General features: G+C 36.8%; 1 protein-coding gene across 15 annotated transcripts in view; it reads left to right on the forward strand.

Annotated features, from left to right (window-relative positions):
* Positions 1–20,605, forward strand: part of DENND1B (DENN domain containing 1B) — a 287,699-nt gene extending 267,094 nt beyond the window's left edge. For 12 of the 15 annotated variants that reach the window (XM_064273444.1, XM_064273448.1, XM_064273454.1 and 9 more), the window contains 4 exons: positions 4,820–4,882; positions 15,806–15,888; positions 16,835–17,051; positions 17,815–20,605. In XM_064273444.1, the coding sequence (XP_064129514.1) occupies positions 4,820–4,882; positions 15,806–15,888; positions 16,835–17,051; positions 17,815–18,351 (900 nt within the window). In that variant the 3' untranslated portion in view covers positions 18,352–20,605. The remainder of the gene's footprint in view (positions 1–4,819; positions 4,883–15,805; positions 15,889–16,834; positions 17,052–17,814) is intronic. The other 3 variants (XM_064273449.1, XM_064273452.1, XM_023548218.2) reach the window with 1 other exon arrangement.
* Positions 20,606–20,855: the final 250 nt, after the last annotated feature.

Raw genomic sequence — 20,855 nt, forward strand, 5'->3', positions numbered from 1 at the left:
GCTACAAGTGGAAGTAAGCTTAGAATACACTGTTTTCTTCCTTGTGTAAAGCTCACTGAGCTAGCAGAGTAACGTCTCTTTCTAATGTTCAAACCAAAACCAAACCAAACCAAACCGGTTGCCGTCCAGTAGATTCCAACTCATAGTGACTCTACCAGCCTCTCAGTAATGCCTCAAAAGGAGCCTTGCTCTGGGCTCCATCTTATATTAAAATAACCAAACTTTTTTAAAGATTTGCCATATGGTGAATTGCATTACCTAGAGCAATATTCGGTAGGGGCCTATAGGATGTGGTGATACAGATAATTTCGATGTTCTTACTGTTATTTTCTAAACCTCAATTTTGATAAAGCTGAAGTCATATAAATGTGTACCAGAGTAGCCTTGGAAAACATGGGGAAGAAGGAAGATACAGTTCCTTGATAACAGTGAGACTGTCTGTATATATTCATGTATGTAAACTCCCAACAATCCATTTAGAGTGGGTAGTTTTCACATTTAGAAATAGAGGGACAAACAGATTAAAAAATGTGCCCGAAGTTCTATAGGTAATTAGTAGCTGAATAGGGATTCGAAATCAGACAAATTGACCCTAGAACTTTAAATACTTAACTACTATTTTAGGGTACATTTCTGGGGGCTGGGGTGCTTATAGAAGACAGCAGTTAAAGACAAGGGCATGGAATTTAGAGCCAGATACACCTTGATTTTGAAAAAGGTACTAGTATTTTGCATCGAGCAAAATATAACATCCCCAAACCTTGCTTTGTGCATCGGCAAAATGATAAGAGCAATACGTTTTCCTGGGCTGCTGTAGACATCATAGGTAATGCATATACAATATCTGCCACGTAATAGGCACTCAATTATTGGTAGATATTCATATATACATATACACATATATTAAGCTTCAGATCTTTTATAGCAGTGACACCATCTGATGTTGTCTCTTGGTAGTTACTGCTCAGAGTCACTAATGAACCCCTAGTCACTAAAGTAGTCACTAAAGTAGTGGGGGCCCTAAAATTACCCATCTTCATTCTAAGTAGGCATGGCTTTAGATTCCAGTCTGTGGCTTAGAAAAAACATATATAGCTTGTTGTACCGAAAAATCCCTTGATTTATCAGACCTCTGCTATGTCATTTTATTGTCAATAAAATTATCTAAATAAAGAAGGTGGACTGCACTCATTCCAGGCCTAGCTCTGTAGATTGTCAATTTGAGAAGCCTGATCTCAGCTATGAAAAGAATTTCCCTTTGCATTGCTAGGCTTATCAGTGAAAGACTTTATTTTATGTCTCTCAAAAGATGAAAATGAGATTATGATAATTTGAATTTCAAGAGTATATTTTAAAGTTAGAAAAATATGTAAAGTTTTATAATCTGGAAACTGTAGAATAGAACAAAAATCTAAATATGTCTTATTTTAAACCTGTGTTCCATAACTTAACTTATTTTTGGAATAGATTGTGAATCTACAATCCACCTCAACAAATAGTAGTTTGTGTGCTGGTGTATTAATTAGTATGGTTAGTTCCCGTTTTGTTGATGAGGCTTAAATAAATGTCAAGGGTACTGGCATGGAGATCTCCCAATTAGGCTTCACATTTGTAAAGCCCAACCCTTTTCACTTTTGTGTGAAGATGACAGTTCCAACAGCAGCCCCGGCCTAACAGGACTCCAGGGAAAGGATCTTCCTCCGGTTTTATTGAAAACAAGGCCTTAGCAAGTCCAGTGAGAATACTGCCACTGGTCACAGTACAGAACAGTTTTAATCCTATGTACTTACTTCTTCCATCAATTTTATTTTAAAATAGAATACTGAAGACTTAATGATTACTGTTTAGATCATTAAGTCTGTCATTGAAGTTACTTTCTAAAATATTTTGCCTTTGAAAATTTGTATTGGAATTTTCTGTTCCAAGAATAAGAAATTTCCTTTAAATAATATGTAAAACTTATATAAATCTAAGATATTGTCCCATCTTTAATACTGTTAGCCATTCTTGGCTTAGTCTAAGCAGTGAGGGTGTGGATGTATCTGTGTGTCTGCATGACACACACTCACACACTCACACACACATCAACTGGACTAGTGAACGAGCAGGGAGCTTAGTTGTACTGCAGGTCGACATTAACAGATGGATGGCCCTAAGCAAGGCAAAACCACCACAACAAAATCTGGTGGAAGTGGAGGATTGAAGCTTTCTATTGTTAAACCCTATTAAAACCCTGGCACACATATCACTCTTAACTATTTCATGTCTGGGACAAATAGCAATCCACTCACATTTTCAACCTGTTCTATTAATTATGTAAAAGCAGCATCAGAAAATATGAATTGAAGGTTATTTTTCCAATATAATATGGTATAAAACAGTGTGCCTGTTCATAAATGCCCCTTCTTGGAATGTAGTCAAGACTTTAACCCAAATACACTGTTTGCAAATAGAAAGATGTTTAATAGTCATAATTGCTGTTAATAAGACCAAACGCTATTAAACTGTGGTTATTTATTCTCTTTCTTTAAATATATTACCATGTAGATTAGCAGTTTGAGAATAAATAGTTATCTTTTGAATGCACAATAAAGAAGATGTTTTCGCCCTTGATTGATCTATGTGATTTTCTTTTTTACCCATTATACAAGGCGATATGCACACTTAAAATACAACTTTGCTATCTGTTTCATTTCTTATATATTTAATGGCTTATAAATCATTCTAATGAATTTATGGAATATAGCACAACAGCTATCAGCTCATTTTATAACTGGTGAGTAATGTACTTTCATCTTTAATGAACATTCTCACAAGTTATATGTACCTTTTGGCACACAGAGACTTGCCAGTCAAGTATTTTGAAACCAGGTTTTGGGTGAATGGGGATTTAAGAGAAATGCCAATATGTTAGTGTCTTTAAGAAAAATATGAGCAATCAGATGGCTTATGTTAAGATAATAAATCTCATATTTTAAAATGTTTGCAAATAAAATTAAGTTTTCATGAAATTTATGAGATAAAAACTTAGATTGTCTAAATTACGTTCTTCCCCAGCGTAATAAATGATGGTATACTCAGAATGTTCTAGTAGGGTTTCGGTTATAGTATTGTGTTTATGACACACTTCTCTTTGTAGGAATTCAGTAGGTTCTGGGAATAAAATGAATTTAAAGATAGTGATTCTTGCTCAGGTGATAAATCTCAGAAAATGGCACACTTGTTAGGATCTTTGGAAAAATACAGTCCATTGAACAGCTTTGTTCTGTTGGCCAGGAAAGAAATGTCATAGTCCTTGTTTTGGGGGACATAGCCACTTACTTCTCCTGAGCAAGAAAAAGTGATTGTAAATTGCAAGATAAGAAAATCTTGGCCTGAGGGGGAAAATGTGTATGGGAGGAGGAGGCCCAGGTAATTGGAAATAATGCTGAATGTAGATTTTATAAAATAATAAAAACAAGTTTAACCAAGTCATGATTTTAAAAAAACCTTAAATTTTGTATTTTGTATTTTGTGCACTTTGTTTAATTTGGCTCAATATTGAGAGCAGTATTATTATGATCTAGCTATTTTTTTTTTTTTTAAGTGTGTTAAGGGATAAGGAAGTCTGTTGGAAAGCTTCTAATGGTAAAATTTTTTTGAAATAAATTAATGTGTTCCTATTAACAGATGCCTTTTTTATGTAAAAATACTACCTATATGAAAACATATTTGAGAAGTCTTCAATCCAAGGCCACTGTTTTACATAGGCTATATCTAATCTAACTGAAACTAACGTCGTAATTATAAACTTGGTATTTTTAGTCCACTTTGAAAAATATGGATACCGTGTTGTTATTTTGAAAGCAAGTTATCTTCTCTGCAGTTTCTCTGTTGAAATGATATTAATTTCCAAGATGTCGAATTTCATTAATAGTTAAATCTGTGGGAAAAAAATATCACAATATGGATTACAACAGTGCCCTCTAGTGGAAATTATATAATACTTTCCTTCCATGAAAGAGGAAGGTTACACAAAACAAAATTTACAGCACATGGAATACACATTGAGGCATTTATATTGTCATAAAATTGTTCCAGAACATTATTCTATCAGAGAAATGATTCAAAACCAAGTCCTCCTTTCAGTAACTGTGACTGGGACTTTATTTTAAAAATATTTAGCTCTGCCGAACAATACCTCCCAAAAACAAACAAGCAAAAAGAAAAAAAAAATCATTGCCATTTAGCATTGAGTCAATTCCAATTCATAGAGACCCTATACCTAGTATATTGAAAAGACATAATGGAAGCTAATCTTACTTAGGCGAACACTTTTAGTGTATAGTCTGAGATGTTTTTAAGTTGACAAGTACCTATTCGATGTTAGAATTTTACTCTTCAGATTTATTGCCACAAATGGCTATGCCATTTATTACAAAGTCTTGAAACAAAAACACAGCTATTCATTTTTTCTGTTTAGTAAATTTAATGAATATTACCATTCTAGACTTTATATCAGTAATCGCATCACTAGTATCTTTCCTGGCTATTTTCTGTCCTGTTTAACTTTGTGAGGTTTTTTTCCTGTTACCTTATTGACTATGGTAAGCACTTTTGTTGAGATTTACAATAGCTCTGTATGCCAAAAAAAAAACCCAGTAAAAAAAAAAAAGTACCCGGTTTTTATAGACAAATTCTTATTTTCTCCCAGCGACATAGGAAAAAGAAATAACTATTTTCTTCCTATTTTGAGTATAGAACTGCTTGTAAAGTTGGTCAGAGATCAATGCTAGTGTTGAAAGGAAAAACCAGCCTTTTTTTTTTTTTTTTTTTGTAGGGGTTACACCACTGCCTGTTAGTGTCCCTCAGGGGAGAAATTGCCAGAAATGTCAACAGATATGTAACTATTGGAGTATAATAGAATCTTTTTATAATTTGAACTCGATTTATATATCCTACATACTGTTGTATTTCCTGTGACATAAAATTACTATAACAATTTCCAAAGGTCTTAAAAAGTTAGCCTGTGCCTCCATACCGATTAGAAAATTGGATTGCTATGTTTGCAGCCTTCTCAAGAAGTTTTTAATGACTTTTCTAACGTTGAATGCAATACTGGTCATTTCACAGAAGTTCATTTCCCCTTTGCCTTTTTATCAGTATCTTTTACATTTTTTTACATTTATAATGTAAACACTTTTGAAAACTGTTTTTATTCTGAAACTAAAATATAATTGCTATTTGTATTAAGGATTTTGGCTACATCCAATACAGAAACCACTTTAAGACTTTCTACTTATATGTGTGTGCATATACATACACATATACACACATACACACATTTATGCTTGTCATATGTTGATATGGTAAACCTGAGAAATAAAGCCTAGCTATATTTATTTTGCAAATCAGATACTTATGTACTTTAGTTGTGTACTTGGTACAATTTATTAAGATGGTTGGAAATAAGCTGGTTCTGCTCACTGATGCTGACTTTTTAATTGTTTATCCTAGCTGGAAAAGTCATCTGCACATCAGTTAGTAAGGGGAACCAAATCCTGTGTTTTATTGAAACTTAGAGTGGATTCCTTTTGTTTTAAGAAACCTTTTTAAATGTTGAAATATTGAAACCCTGTCAGCAAAAGTAAAATTGCAAGTAGCTTGCTATTTATCACAGGGCTATTTATTTATTTAGCTTTGATTTTACAGTGATCAGTATTCTCTTGGCCTGGAAAAGTTACTGCAAAGCTTTGGTAAAGTTTGCATTCTTGAATATTAAAGACCAGAAAAAATAATGAAACAATGTATTTTAAATATTTACAATTAATATAATTACTTAGCACATGAACAGCTCTTAAAAATTGGCTTAGCGGTATTAATCAGTTCACAGCCATAATGCGTATAAATGTGGGTGAATAGTGAGACCTTCTGTGAATACGTGGCTTTCTTTCCACCTATTAGCAGACTTCAGCGAGAGACAGTCTTTTAGAATGCCTAGTAGAGTGTCACTATCAGATTGGTTTTTATATAGTCTGCAATCATCACTGAACAAAGGAGTTTAAAGTACTATGTTTCTGGGATGAGTTTGATACGGTATTTTGCCAAAATCAACTTTATAATCTGTGTTCAGTAACAGGACTCTGTAAGGGGTCAATTCTAAGGTCCCTTTACCTTGATTTGCATTACTTAGAGTAAACCTGATTTTCCTCATTTGAAATACCTTTGCGTCCAGTGAAGTTCAGAAGGAGTCAGAGACTTCAAATTGAACATACGTTTCCCAGGAAATGTGATCTTCTGGGGCTGGTGTAAATACCTACTGGGAAATCCATCGTGGGAATGTGGGATACCAAACATCCTTTCATTTGGGCATTTAAGTAGCTTTTCTATACCTAATGACTGTCATGATTGCATAAGCTGATACTTGGATTAGTAACCTAGCATCACAGCAACAGACAACTACTTTTCAATGGCCTCATAAAATTTATTCAACCTTTCTAATATTTTCTCTCCAACATTTAATACGTTAGTCAAATTCCAGAATCAACCCCAACTTAATATTAATTAAAATAAGCTTTCATTAATGTTTCTAGTGGTAAAATGTGGACCAAACGGACAACCCCACAATGGAGATTCTAAATCAGTTCAGCAAAAACGACCTGAATAGCTACTGTGTGCTCAGTCATGTACCTCTTTGGAACACCTGCTGTGTGTTAGACCTGCTGGCCAGTAGCTTTCAAGATCACTTACCTCCTCTTAACCTCTTAAGGCCCACCAATTACAAATCCAGAAAGACTCTTCTTTCATTGACCTTTATAGCCATTCCTTCCCTCTTTTCAGTTCTTAACTATCACCCTCATCAGTTAATAGAAAGGCCTCATGTGGGAGCGTTAAGATCTTAGGCTTTGGAGTATAACAAACCTGGATGGGAACAGCAGCTCTGCCGCTTGCATGGTATGTGAACATGAGCAACCTTTTTAGCCCCTCTAAGCCTCTTCGCCGTCATATCTATACAATGGTGATAATAATGTCCAGCCCTATATCATTATTGTGAAGATTAGGGTTAGTGTAGTGATGGGATGAGTTCTTCCAACACTGACTAAAGTTTAATAAGTATTAGATAATAGTGTTTAATTCTATCAGCTACAACCACCACCACCATAAAAATTCGTTGAATACCTGCTATGTGTAAGGAGCAGAATGAATTAGACTGGTTGATAGTCTCCCACAGCCCTTGGATGATCTGTTCCATTTTTTTGTTATTTTCTGCTCTCTTTTTTTGCAGATGTGTTTCAGCTTGGATAATTTTTACTGACTTGTCTTGAAATTCACTGATTCTTTCCTCAGTCTGCTGATAAACCCATCAAAAAAATTATTCCTCTCTTTTATCATAGTTTTTTTTCTAGCATTTCCATTTGACTCTTTTTAATAGATTCCATGTCTCTGCTGAAAATCTCCATCTATTCATGTGTGTTGTTCATCCTTTTTTTGTCTGTCTCGTAATTCTTCTTAAAAACTTTTTATAGTTTTTTTTTATTGTTGTGGTTGAGAATATATACTGCAGAACATACCCCAATATAACAATTTCTACTTTTTTTTTACATGTATAACCCATGCTACAACACGTATGTCTTGTAATTTTTCATTGCATGTTGAACACCATGTGTAGAAGAGCACTAGAGTGTGAGGTAAAGAGCATGTATATGCAGGAAAGGGAAAGGCTCTTCTGTAATGCTGTTAGTGTGAGAGATTCAGGACTTCAGTTGGGTTTGGAATTTGTTGTTGTTACCATTACCTTCAGTGTGCCACAGGATTCAAATTCTTCCTGCAGTGGGCTACTATTACCTTGTGCTTCGAGTGGAGCCGGGGGTACTGGACGGCTTTTCTCAGTGTTCTTACTTCACCCTCAACTCCCAGCAGCCCCTGTACGCCTGAGCCAACCAAGTACAGGGTCTCTCTCAATGTTTTTGCCCTTGCACTAGCCTCGTGGGCTTTGTGTTCTGGTTTAGCTTTGATCCTAGGCAGACCCTGCACCCCTGGGTCTTAGCTGTAGGGCTCTCAGTATCCCTCTTCTTCCTCCCCATGGTAGCCAAGCTTCCTTCTGTCTATGGGTCTTGGGCAAACAAGCATCTTCTGCCCCTCCACCAGTGGCAATAGACCTGGGCATGGCAGCAGTTAAGCTCCTGTGCCCAAGAGGGTTTCCTGCCCCTCCCCTTGGGCAGGGAGTTTTTGTTTCCACTTCTCTCCCAGCAGCAGTGGACCTTTGCCTATGTTTTGGGGGACAGGAAAGTTTCCTACTAGCTCAGAAGCAAATGAATTTTTCTTCTACCTCTCCTCCAGTAGTCTCGGAAGAGAGAGTTTGCTGACCCTCTGCTGGCTTTCATGTCCTTTGAATAAGTGTTGTAAAAAGTGGGTGGGCTTTGTGTTTGTCCCCTGCAGCAGCCTGTCACCTCCTGCAGGCCTGCACCTCTAAGGGGAGCTCTTCTCAGCCTCCAGTCCTGCCCCCAATCCTTCTCATGAGCGCGCAGGGTGGTAGGGTTGCCAGGTATAGTAAATGAATATATAGGATTTTATCTATGGAAAAGAGCTCACACATGAGTGCAAACTCCCCTTGCATCTCAGAGTCCTAGCATTCCAAACCACGTATTAGCCTATACTTGACCTTAACACTGTATTAAAATTTTAGCAGATTTCTTACCTCTTTTCCTGTGCTTTGCCAAGAGTGAAACAGATTCTATGTCCCAGCAGGGAATTCAGTTTACTTTGTTGCCTTGCAACCCAGCTTTCTGATAGGCTCAATAAAAAAATAGGATTCTTTTTCCCATTGTTAGAATGGGAACAATATTCTCTTCCAGCTTTCTACATCCTAAGTCGAAGAGGACTTAGAGCAAAATAAATTAAAAGATACATTTCTTGGTCTCAAGGTCTTGGTTTGACAGGAGTGTACTTAAAATGTAGCAGCACATTTACAAGGAAATCAAGTATCAGGTGACAGCTGAATAAAGCTGACAAAGAGTATGAAATCACTGTGGATGGAGAATTAGTAAAGGGACGGTGGATGTATCTGGACCACTGCAAAGTCTGCCCTATTGACCTAGCCTCACTGTAGCACTCACCTGGTCAAGAATATAATTTTGATGCTTTTATAAAATCTGTTTCCTTAGCATAATACCAGCTCTTCATCACCTAAATTCATCAGGCTTCACCAAATACCTATCTTGTTAAGGTGTCGATTTTGCCCTGACAGGAAAATTTCTTTTCGGTATCTTCGGCCAGGTGTGCCAGTCTCTTGTCTCTTCCCCCTGCCATTTCACCTGCCAGCAGCATTGGCAGTCTCCATCATTCCGTAACTACCGCCTGCCTTAAAAATGAGGTTTCTAAAATGTCTTTCTCAGCCTAATTCCTGGATATTTACTTCTCTTGGGTCTCTAAGGATTTACTTCTGTAGCATAGTTATAATGAAATGAGCTCTGTTCATGGAGTCAGAACACCTGGGCACAAAAAAAGTGCCCTTATTTTGTCTTAGCTCTGTCACTTACTATTTGTCTAATCTTGCTTTCAGCTTCGTTAAGCTTTCAGCTCCCTAATGTGTAAATTAGGGAAAATGTTCACCATAATTTGTGGTAAAGTGAGTGTTTAAATGAAATAAGATACAGTATATAAAACATCTAATGCCCTGAGGTAAATTGACCATGAGGAAGTCGCTTAACTCTATGTATAACACTTCTGGACTTCAGTTGCTCCAACTCTAAAAATGGACAGAGGCAGACTGTACCAACTTTTAAAACTTCATATACTAAAAGCATCTTCATTTTATGCTTTCTAAAAAATGGTATTTTCCCATTCATCTGCCTATGTTCCCTATTTTACCCCCTCCCCCTTAAAAATCCCTTATGAATTCAAAATTACCCAACATTTTGCCTTATTAGTGTCCACCTGCCATCTAGTGATCAAAGGGTGACTGCAAGATTAGCAGGCTTCGTGTGAACTAGGGCGATGAGTTTCACCAGCCTTCTGTCCGATAACACCTTCGGAAAACCATCGTAGTGAAAAGAAAGGAAGCATTTATCTTCTCTATTGTAGCGAAACCAAACTTATTTCTTGAAATCTCTACAAACATGTAGTTTTGTAACTTGAAGGCTCTTCTGTCACTTTATTGTTTGCTTGTAGTTTTCCTTTCGCTTTTCCTTCACCAGTTCATTCACTTTATTTCATTCAGTATCTAGCTGTAGGTTCAGATTTTTTTTTTTAATAAGTTTCATTCCATAGTGATAACCTTTCTTAATTTAGTGTTTTTACCTATTATAAACAAGCATCCCTTGCTCTATGAGTGCTCTCTCTGAACTTGCGCACATACTAGCTGTGTACTTTGCATTTGTCATTTGCTATGGAAACAGAGTTTCATTTTACAATTTTATGTGTTTAGAACCGGGTAGGAGTCTGATTGAGAATGTGTGACCATCAGTCAGTCCCCTGTCTCATTTTTAATTGTTTGTATCTGAGTGATATAGCACTATGCTTGTTTCGCTTTTTATTTTTCATGCATAAAAAACTGCCCTTATTTTGTGTAGTACTGGTTCCCAAGAGAGTTGTAAGTCTTAACAGTTATTTGCATTATTTTGCACAGACACTGGAAACTTGTGAAATTGCCAATGCTGATGTAGCTGCAAGGAGCCCCGGTGGCACAGTGGTTAAAGTGCTCAGCTGTTAACCGAAAGGCCCGAGGTTGGAACCCACCAGCCGCTCCATGGGAGAAGGATGTGGCAATCAGCTTCCATAAAGATTACAGCCTTGGAAACCCCATGGAGCAGTTCTACTCTGTCCTATAGGGTCGCTGTGAGTCGGAATCGATTCAACGGCAGCGAGTTCGATTTTGGTTTTAATGTAGCTACGCCAGTCTCTACACTTCAGAAACTTCCATACCTCCTTACTTATTTCCAGAATTTACCATTAATTAGAGTATCGTTGATATTATTAGCCTGCTGACTGGACCTATTTCATTATTAGGAATATTATAATTTGACATTAATTATGATGACTATTAATGGTTGTTTGCGTAAGTTTTCATCTATGATCAAAAAGCTTGTGTTCAGTTGTATTCATATAATGAAGAATAACAATTTTTGTTTTGTTTTTTGTCTATACCTACTTGATTGCCTTCAGTATCTTAGCATTTTTACCTTGTTACGCGTGTAGGTTTTAAGCGTCTTGAGGAAAGGGAACATCTTTTTCATTTCTTTTGTACGCCTCACAGTGCAGAAGACAGCATGTATACATTAGGAGCTTAATGGATGTGTGTGGAATGAAGAGAGAGGCTAAGAACTCAAGAAAAATGGGATGTAGCTCTGCCTTATTTCAGGGGGTGTATGCAGTAGCAGTAGGTTCTCTCAGTAGGTTCTCACTAAATATTTGGTGAAGGGGAGAAAAAAAGATTCCACTGCTTTCTGTTGGCCTCCATTATCAGGGATTACAAGTCTAAGGTCTAACTAACTCCTGCTTACCCCCTACCCCCAGTTCTCATCTCCCATCCTTTCCTGCTACATATCCCATCTTCTCCACCTCTTTCTATCAATTTAAATTTACCTAGCTTTTTGCCTTTGTGGTATATCTCTGCATTCTAGTGGTTCAAAGGGTAACTGCAAGATTAGTGGTTTCCTTAAAGAACTCTGTATACAAACAGAGGATTCTGACCCACGGTGTACCAGGAGTTGTCTTTTGATCCCTTGTATCGGCCCTGATCTTACTATCCCAGGACCTTTGCACAGGGCCTCTTATCATCATCTTCTTAACACCTACTAACCTTTCAGAGCTCAGCTCAAACATCTTTCAAGGATCTGAAACCATAACCATCTTGACCTCCCTGAGTAGGTCAAATTCCCGTTCACTGCTTTTATAGCAGCCATCCTTAAGTACAACTTTTCATAATTTTATGCTTGGTTATAGGATTATTCAGTTTAACTCATATTTGTTTCCGACTCATAGCAATCCTATAGGACAGAGTAGAACTGCCCCATAGAGTTTCCAAGGAGCGCCTGGTGGATTCGAACTGCAGACCTTTTGGTTAGCAGCCGAACGCTTAACCACTACACCGCCAGTGCACCAGCAGGAACACACAAAGGGTCACATAAATTGATTGGTGAGTGAGGGAGTATTTCCTGAAAGGGGCACTTTTGAGCCAAGGAATGAAAAAGAGGGAGGGAATCAGGGAGGGGGAGATCTGGTAGACACTTATGCACAAGTGTAGGGCTGAGACAGAAGACATTAGGAAGCACTCCAAAAAAGACAGATGGTTTGGTAGTTTTGAAGCAAACATCTATATGACAGGTGAAGCCTCCAGAGAGGCAAGCTTAGCCATCTCCCTCTGGGCAAAGGTAAGGAGTATTTTCTGCAGTCTACTCCAATTACCCATAAAAGACTTCTACTTATAAAAATCGTGACCAGGTACTTTTCCCCTGTGTTGTATATTCCAGGCATGATGGAAGTAATCCTTTATTTCTCCTGAATACACGGTATCTCAGAGTCCTAGTCCGCTGGGTTCATACAAGCTCAGAAACTAATAGTGCTTTTGTTAAATAAGCTGCCGTTCTTCTCTAGCCAGAGTGTTAATTAAATTATATTATATTCTGCCTTTTTTGTGACCTCAACAAAATTCTGTAATTTGAAGTCACTGAGTAATGGCACATATTCTGTTATGTGTTTGGACATTGTCGTTTCATGTACGGAAAGAGCAGTTCCTAATATAGCTTGATATGTATTCAATAATTGTATTGATTAGAAGCTTATTTGAGATATCCAAATAATTTGTAAGTGTGTGCATTATGAGTATAAACAGCACAAAGATTAACACCTATAGAAAGGAAACCAGCATATTAATCAGTTTTACTTTTGTTTCTCATTCTGTTGTGAAAACTCATGGCAAGATACACTGTTAAAGAGCTGTTGTTGTTGTTAGCTATCATTGAGTTGGCTCCGACTCACTGCAACTTTATGTATAATGGAAGGAAACTTTGCCCAGTCCTGTGCCATCTCCATGATCTTTGATAAGTTTGAACCCATTCTTGAGGCGATTTTGTCAGTCCATCTCATTGGGGGTTTGGCTTTATCTCTAGGTAAAAGTTGATAGAGGCCTGGTCTAGCTTATTGTTGTTGTTGCTGTCGAGTTGATTCCAATCCGTGGCAACTCCATGTGTATAGAGTAGAACCGTGCCCCACAGGGCTTTCAAGGCTGTGACCTTTCAGAACCAGATCACCAGGCTTGTTTTCTGAGATGCCTCCTGGTGGGTTTCAAGCACCAGCCTTTTGGCAAGTAGCCGAGCACTTAACCATTTGTGCTACCCAGGGACTTCTCTGGTCAAGCTAGAAAATATAAAAATAATTTTTTAAAATGTACTTGTGAAGCTTAAATCAAGATATCATGATTTAGGTACGGTGTAGAAAAAATAGTAGCTTCATGAAAATAAAAACCTGAATTTAACAACAACAAAACTTAATTGAGAAGCTGTGGTATATGCAGGCACCTGTAGAATACATAAGGAGTGTTTGTGGAAGAAAATGAAAAAGAGACAAAAGAAAGACATCTGTCCTTTTTTCTAATTCTTAGGGTTGCTATGAGTTGGAATCAACAAAACGGCAGCGGGTTTGGTTTGGTTTTTGGTTTATTCTTGATAAGCTGTGTGACCCTGAGCAAACTACGGATCCTCTCTGGCTCTGCCTCCAGGACTATTGCGCAGCTCCCTGGACTCTGAGCTGCCTATTGGCAGAGAATAGATCTTACTCAACTGTGGGCTCCCAGCGCCTAGCTGTGTGTGTATGTGAAAGTGCTTTGCAAAGACTATACGAATATAAATATTAAGCTATGTCTTTATTGTCTAATCTTCTTCTATTAGTTCTTAAATAGGCAATCATGACTTTAAAAAGTAGCAACAAAAAGTCTTAGCTCCCTCATAGTTTGTTGTTTTGTTTTGGTTTATTATTTTAAGCCAAAAAATTAGATACAAGACCCCTGGCTGGCATAATGCTAACCCTATACGGAGCTCAGTGTGGTAACACTAACTTGCCTTTGAGAAGAGTTGTATTATATCTTGTGAGTTTTGGAGGGGTTGAATGAAATACATTTTTTCCCACAGAAGTATTATAAGTGTATACCTTAAATTTATAGTGGTAAAGTGATATTACAATTATAGGACCCAAAGAAATTTCTAATCACTGTACATATGGGAAGGAGCCCTGGTGGTGCAGTGGTTAAAGTGCTCACCTGCTAACCCAAAGGTCAGCAGCTCGAACCGAAAAGCTGCTCCATGGGAGAAAGATGTGGCAGCCTGCTTTTATAAAGATAACAACCTGGGAAACTATGGGGCAGTTCTATCCTGTCCTTTAGGGTCACTATAAGGCAGAATTGACTCGATGGCCATGGATTTGGGTGGGTATGTATGGGGAAATTCACTACGTGTTCCAAGTATGAGTTCTCAGGGCTAATTTGTCTAATTATTCCTTCCTTTCTGCCACTCACCAGCAGTGGCATAGAGGGAGTGGAGGAGTAGGGATCGGTTTTGATAGGTTCCAGAAATTTGCTTACTCTTTGTCACTGTAATAAAAGAAAATAGTTGTCTAGATTGGGAAATCCAAACTGGAACACAGAAACTTATTCTGGTCATGTCATGGTTGAAGACTCCAAATTCAGGTTTGCCGCTGCCCATTCAAAAGGATGGGTTTCCGTAGTCATGAGCATCCTTAGCATCTAGGCACAGGCCTTTAAAAGCATTTCCCAATTAAAGGAACTAGGGCTCCTAGGGGAGATGGCTGATTCCAGGTCTGGTGTAGAAGAAGTATAAGTTGAAGTGAGACATTGCACCAAAAGTGATAAGCTGATTTCTCAAAGAATTCTGAGGTCATTTCTGAAGAATCCAGGAGCCATCTTGAAGGGGCCACCACTGGCCAAAGATGGAACCATTTTTTTTTTTAATTTTTCATTTTGAAAAATTTTAAGCACAGGCAAAAGTCAAGAGAAGCTTACAAGAATTCTGAGATAACTCTTTATTCACCTTGAACAATTATCAACTCAGAACCAATCTGATTTTAGCACCCCCACCCCACCACTGGACTCTTTATTCACCTTGAACAATTATCAACTCAGAACCAATCTGATTTTAGCACCCCCACCCCACCACTGGACTATTTTTAAGTAAATACCCAACAGCATATCATTTAATCCATAAATATTTTATAATGTATCTTTAAAAGATAAGAGCTTTTTTTTTTTTTTGAAAAAAAAGCATAGTCATGATACAACTGAAAGATTGGAGAGTTTGAACATGAAGAACTGTGATGGGTTGAGCCCTATGAAATATATAAAAATCATGATAGTTAAAAAACAAAAACAAACCCTCATAGCTCTGTTAGAGATTCTTAGGGCAAAATTTTTGAGGTTGGGGAGAGTACAGATGGGAGATAAACGAAATAAGATTAGCAAATATCAATAATGGTTGAAACTGAGTGAGTGGGGGTGTGATACAATTGTAAGTCAAGTTTTCCTAAATCAGGGACTGATAAGACTGTGTGACTGCATATATGTATAAAGAATATATGTATATATGTATTAAATACAACGATTTACTTTTTGGTGTATTAGTTTGAAGAGCTAGTAAATGTTGAGGTAAATATTAAGTGATTTCCTCCTGCCCCAGTCTGTCAAGTTATTGAGTAGTATTCAGACATCCTGAATGCATGTTACTTTTAACTGTTCCTTATAAAATTGTTTCTTTAAAATTTACTGAAGAGACTTCTTTTAAACTGTTAGCGCTAATGTATTGTCAATTCCCCTCGGTAGGCGCACTTAAAAAGGCCTCTGAAGAGCCTTGATAGTGCCCTGTATGATGACGATGACGATGATGACATAGAAAGAGCAAGCAAGTAAGTGATGGATTTTGGTGGCCTTTTTTGTTAGGTGCTGTGAGGTGGTGGCAGAAGTTCTAGGTTACAAACAACGTTTCAAAGGATGTGCATTTCCAGAGCTCAAATACAGCTCCCTTGTAATGTTCTTCAGCAAAAAGAACAGTGCTGTTTGGAGTGTCATGAGGGATGAGTCTTGGAGCAGGGAAAGCAAGACAAGGCTTAAAATATCATGTTCTTGGAAAGCAGTAATGCTTACAGAAATATCTGGAATTACTTTGGAGGGGAAAAGGAGCCTATCCAAATTAGCCTGTTGTGCTCCTGCTGAAGAGGGGCAGGTTAAGTGTCAGGAACAGTGATAATAGTTAACTGAACCAAATGGAATTGTCAGGATGCAGGGGATAGAGAGATGATGATATCTCAAAAGATCAAGTTTAGTACAAAGTGTTCAAAAAACTTAATTTTAATGTAAAATAAGGTTAATAATAATAGTTTATGTAACTTTCTGACAATTTTAAAATACATGAAGATGAGAAAATAGACACTCTCTTTCTCCAGTAAGTATATCTCCATCTATATAAAAGAATATACATTCTCCTCTAAAATAAGTGAATAAATAACTTACTTAAAGGAAAACCATATAAAAATATTGTACATGAGTTGAAGCTATAGCAAGTTTTCCAAGTGTTAAATCTAGTATTTCTAAGGTAAAGCCCTCGGCTCCCACAGAATTAAGCTGTGTATAAAAACCCCACTTCTGCTTCCAGCCTGACAAGGTGCCATAAACTTTTTGTTTGTTCTTAATGCATGTGATCAAAACTTCTAGTATTCAAATTGGTATTACATCACTGTAAAGAAATTGTCCATGAATCAATTATTGATTTTGTTGTTGTTCAACTGAAACAGCACTTTGGTTTCAAAACTGTCTCGTCCTACAGCTGCTGTTGCGTGTTTTCTTTTTCTTCAGGTTATCTTCTGAAGATGGCGAAGAAGCTTCTGCTTATTTTTATGAAAGTGATGATTCTATTGAAACAAGAGTAAAGCCTCCTTACTCAGGTGAAATGGACTTACTGGGAGAGATCCTTGATACATTGAGCACACACAGCTCAGATCAAGGAAAGCTTGCAGCTGCGAAGAGCTTGGATTTCTTTAGATCAATGGATGATATTGATTACAAACCTACGGTTAGTTGATTTTTCAACTTATAAAATTAAATGAAAACATTCTCGCCCTTCTTGTGATTGCCTGATCTTACAGCTTTAGTTGGTGGAAATATTTAACCTCTAAAAAGTAAATGTCAACACTTCAAAAACATGTTAAAATTTAATCTCTAAGAATTATTTCTAGTAATAAAATTCCAGTATTTTCCCTTTCATTTATCTAATTCTAGTGGTTATTGGCATTAATTGAAATTCTTTTGTCAAGCCATAAATTTCTTACGATCTAATTTTGTAGTTGTCTTCTCTGGAGAATTTTTAAACAAAATTTTCTAACCTTTTTTTTTTTCTATATTGCTTAAGTCTTCAAAAATATTTTAATAAATGTATTTATTCAAATTATTTTTCCATTTCCTTACTTCAAAAATGAACAATTGAATGTAAACACGACAGGTAGTGTAACAGTAATGGCAGCCCTGCTCTTAGTGTGACTCCAGCACTTGACATTGATTATATAACCTAGTGTGAATTTTCTAGGTGAGAATTACAAGGAGATGGGAGCCAAAGTCCATCCCATTTCACTCCGCTAATAGTCCTGTTAATAGAGCCGTTTGGAGGTGTTCAGAATTAACTGTCCATGTTCTAGTTTCTCTGGGAGGAACTTCAAGGTCCCATCCTTGAAAGAAGTTAACTTTGATTTCAAAATGGAAAAGGGAAATATCGCTAAAGTAATGCTATAAAAAAACCAAAACTTACAAAACTTTTTTGAATTTGTTGTTTATTCTTTCAGAACAAGTCCAACGCTCCTAGTGAGAATAATCTTGCCCTACTTTGTGGTGGTTCTGGTGACCAAGTGGAGTGGAATCTCGGTCAGGATGATAGCGCCCTCCATGGTAAACACCTCCCTCCATCTCCCAAGAAGCGGGTTTCCTCTGGTGGATTCACAGATTCACTGTTTATTCTGAAAGAGGAGAACAGTGAAAAACTCCTCAGTGCTGACAATGCGAATGGTCCTACTGTGGTGGAAAAGCCAGCTTCAGCTTCAGGACTGGATTTCCAGCTAGCTCCTTCTGAAATTTCCCAGACTGATCAAGGAAAAACAGAAAGGAAAGAAACACTAAGCCAGATTTCAGATGATCTGCTTACACCCAGCCTGGGGCGATGCCCATCTACTTTTGTTCCTTGGGAAAAAGAAGGGATGGAAGCCAAGGAGACTTCAGAAGACATTGGACTGCTTCATGAAGTAGTGTCATTATGTCACATAACGTCTGCCTTCCAACAAGGTTTAAACATTTCAGAAGAAAAAAGAAGTGGAGACCAAGCTTAAATCGACAATTAAGGGTCAGCCACTTGCATCCAGGCTTCTTTGGAGATATTTTAGGATTCCATGTAATCTGTAAAGTAAACAGAAGTATTTGTAGGAATGACAATTCTTACTACTATTTGAGACTTATTTTTCATTTGGAGTATACATTTCTATTTGTTCATCTCATGGATACATGTTATCCATTGAATTTTAAATGTAAAGCTAATTCTTCTACAGCGCTCTTAAATCAGGTACTAGCTTTTATGTATGTTAAAAGTATGTATTGAACATAGAACTTTCCAGTATTTGGTGCTTCATGCCATTCATCTTATTTAAACTGAGTATGCATATATAACCCTTGCATATAGCCAGTAGCTACTGTACCAGTCTGGTGGAGCATGAACCGATCAGGATATCAAAACTAGCCTGAAACTTTTGACCCATTAATTGCCTTAATCTTAAGCCTATATTAAGTATACTTAAATAATTTATGGAATTACATGTATGTTTTTGCAAGATAAGTTATTAGTGTTCTGCAGAGCAATAATGACTTTTCCTACTTTTGAATCAAGGTCAAAATTCATCTTTTCAAAGTTAAAAGCTCTCTTGTAGAAATATTTAGTTTGTTTATAGAAGGACGTTGCAGCCATATTTTCCAAGAAATTATAAAGGTACACACTTATCTTTCCTACAGTGAAATATATGAAGTGCTGAATTACAATGTGAAGCTAATGACTTCTGTTTACAAATAAGACACTTTACAAATTTTTCAGTCTGTCTGTATGCCTTTGCTGACTAGGCGTCTACCCCCCAAATGCCAAGTGCAATATAAACTGTCATGATTAAAAAAAAGACATGCCTTTTTTTTTTTTTTTAACTAGTAATTCTCTATCAAAAAGCTTCATATCATTACCTCAAATTCACTTTTTAAAAATAATTTATTTTCTTAGAAATTTTGGGTATACAGAAAAGCTAAAAAGATAGTACAGAGAGTTCTTATGTTATACCCCTCCCTCCAACAGTTTCCCCCATTATCAACATCCTACGTTAGTATGGTGCATTTGTTAAAATTAATGAACCGATATTGATACATTATTATTAACTGAAGTCCATACTTGATTCGGATTTCCTTAGTTGTACCTAATGTGCTTTTCTGCTGTGGAGTCCCATCCAGGATACCACATTACATAGAGCTGTCGTGTCTTTTTAGGCTTCTCTTGGTTGCAGCAATTTCGACAGACTTTTCTTGTTTTTGGTCACCTTGACAGTTTTGAGGAGTACAGGTCAGGTAGATTATAGAATGCCCCTCTGCTGGAATTGTCTTATGTTTTTCTTATGATTAGACTGGGCTTACGGATTTTTGGAAGGAAGATCACGAAGGTAAGGTGCCATTTTCATCATGTCAGGGGCATGTTCTAATATGATTTATGAATGTTGATATTTGCTGACCTGACTGAGGTAGAGTTTGTCAGGTTTTTCCACCGTGAGGTTGCTCTTTTTATCCCCTTTCTATACTGCACTCTTTGGAAGGCTGTCATAGTCCACACTTAAGGAGTAGAGAGTTATGCTTCCCTGCCACCCCATGCCCCCCTTTATGACACAGTATTTACATAAACTATTTGGAATTCTTCTGTGCAGGAGATTTGTCTCTTCTCCCACAAATCCACATTTAAGCTTTGAAATTCCTCTGAGAAGGAATCATGTATTGATTGCTTCATGATAAACCAAACCAAACCAGTTATTGTGCTTCATAATAGGTTAGATTAAAGACAGATATAATTGGGGGGGGGGGGGACAGTGATGTGATAGTTAATTTGTTACTGATATGTTCAGTTATATCTACTCTGTACATCGCCAATCATGGATGATTATTTTTTAAATCATCTTATTAGAAAAGATGTTTGAGAGACCATTCGAGAACCCCCTCAGGACTGTACTCTAAAATATAATTCTTACTTTAAAAAAATCCTGGAAAGTAGTTTCTTAGTAACATTGCTTAAAAATGTATATTCAGGTCCACTTAAAGGAAATTACAAAGTTTTTTTAAATTACATTTCAAAATTTAAATGGATATTTTTATTTCGGACAGTTATCCATTCATGATTTATAAAGGAGGACAAATCTTGTTTTCCTTGTAAGAATGGACTTTATACATATTAAGAAAAAAAAAGTGTTTAATCCTATTTTTTTAACACAAAAGCAAAATTCATGGTTCTTGTCAAATTTTGCCTTTATATGCTCATTACAAAATTCCATTTTACTTTATTGAAATATATAATAAAAAGACCGTATATCAGAAAAGCTCTTTTACATGAGAAGGAAAAAAGTTCACTCTGTTGAACTCCCTAGCAAATATTTCTTCATAATTTGTGAAAAGAATGCACAGCAGCCTTTTCATATGAACTTTGGAATGAGTTTTTTTGCCCCAGAATTGATAGTTTGAAGAATGAGATCTCTGGAGCAGCGTAGGCCATATTTGGATTTTAGTCCTTTTGCTGAATAAATACCATGGCCTCAGAAATGTT

This window comes from Loxodonta africana, chromosome 20, assembly GCF_030014295.1.
Source record: "Loxodonta africana isolate mLoxAfr1 chromosome 20, mLoxAfr1.hap2, whole genome shotgun sequence".
Taxonomy (NCBI): Eukaryota; Metazoa; Chordata; class Mammalia; order Proboscidea; family Elephantidae; genus Loxodonta; species Loxodonta africana.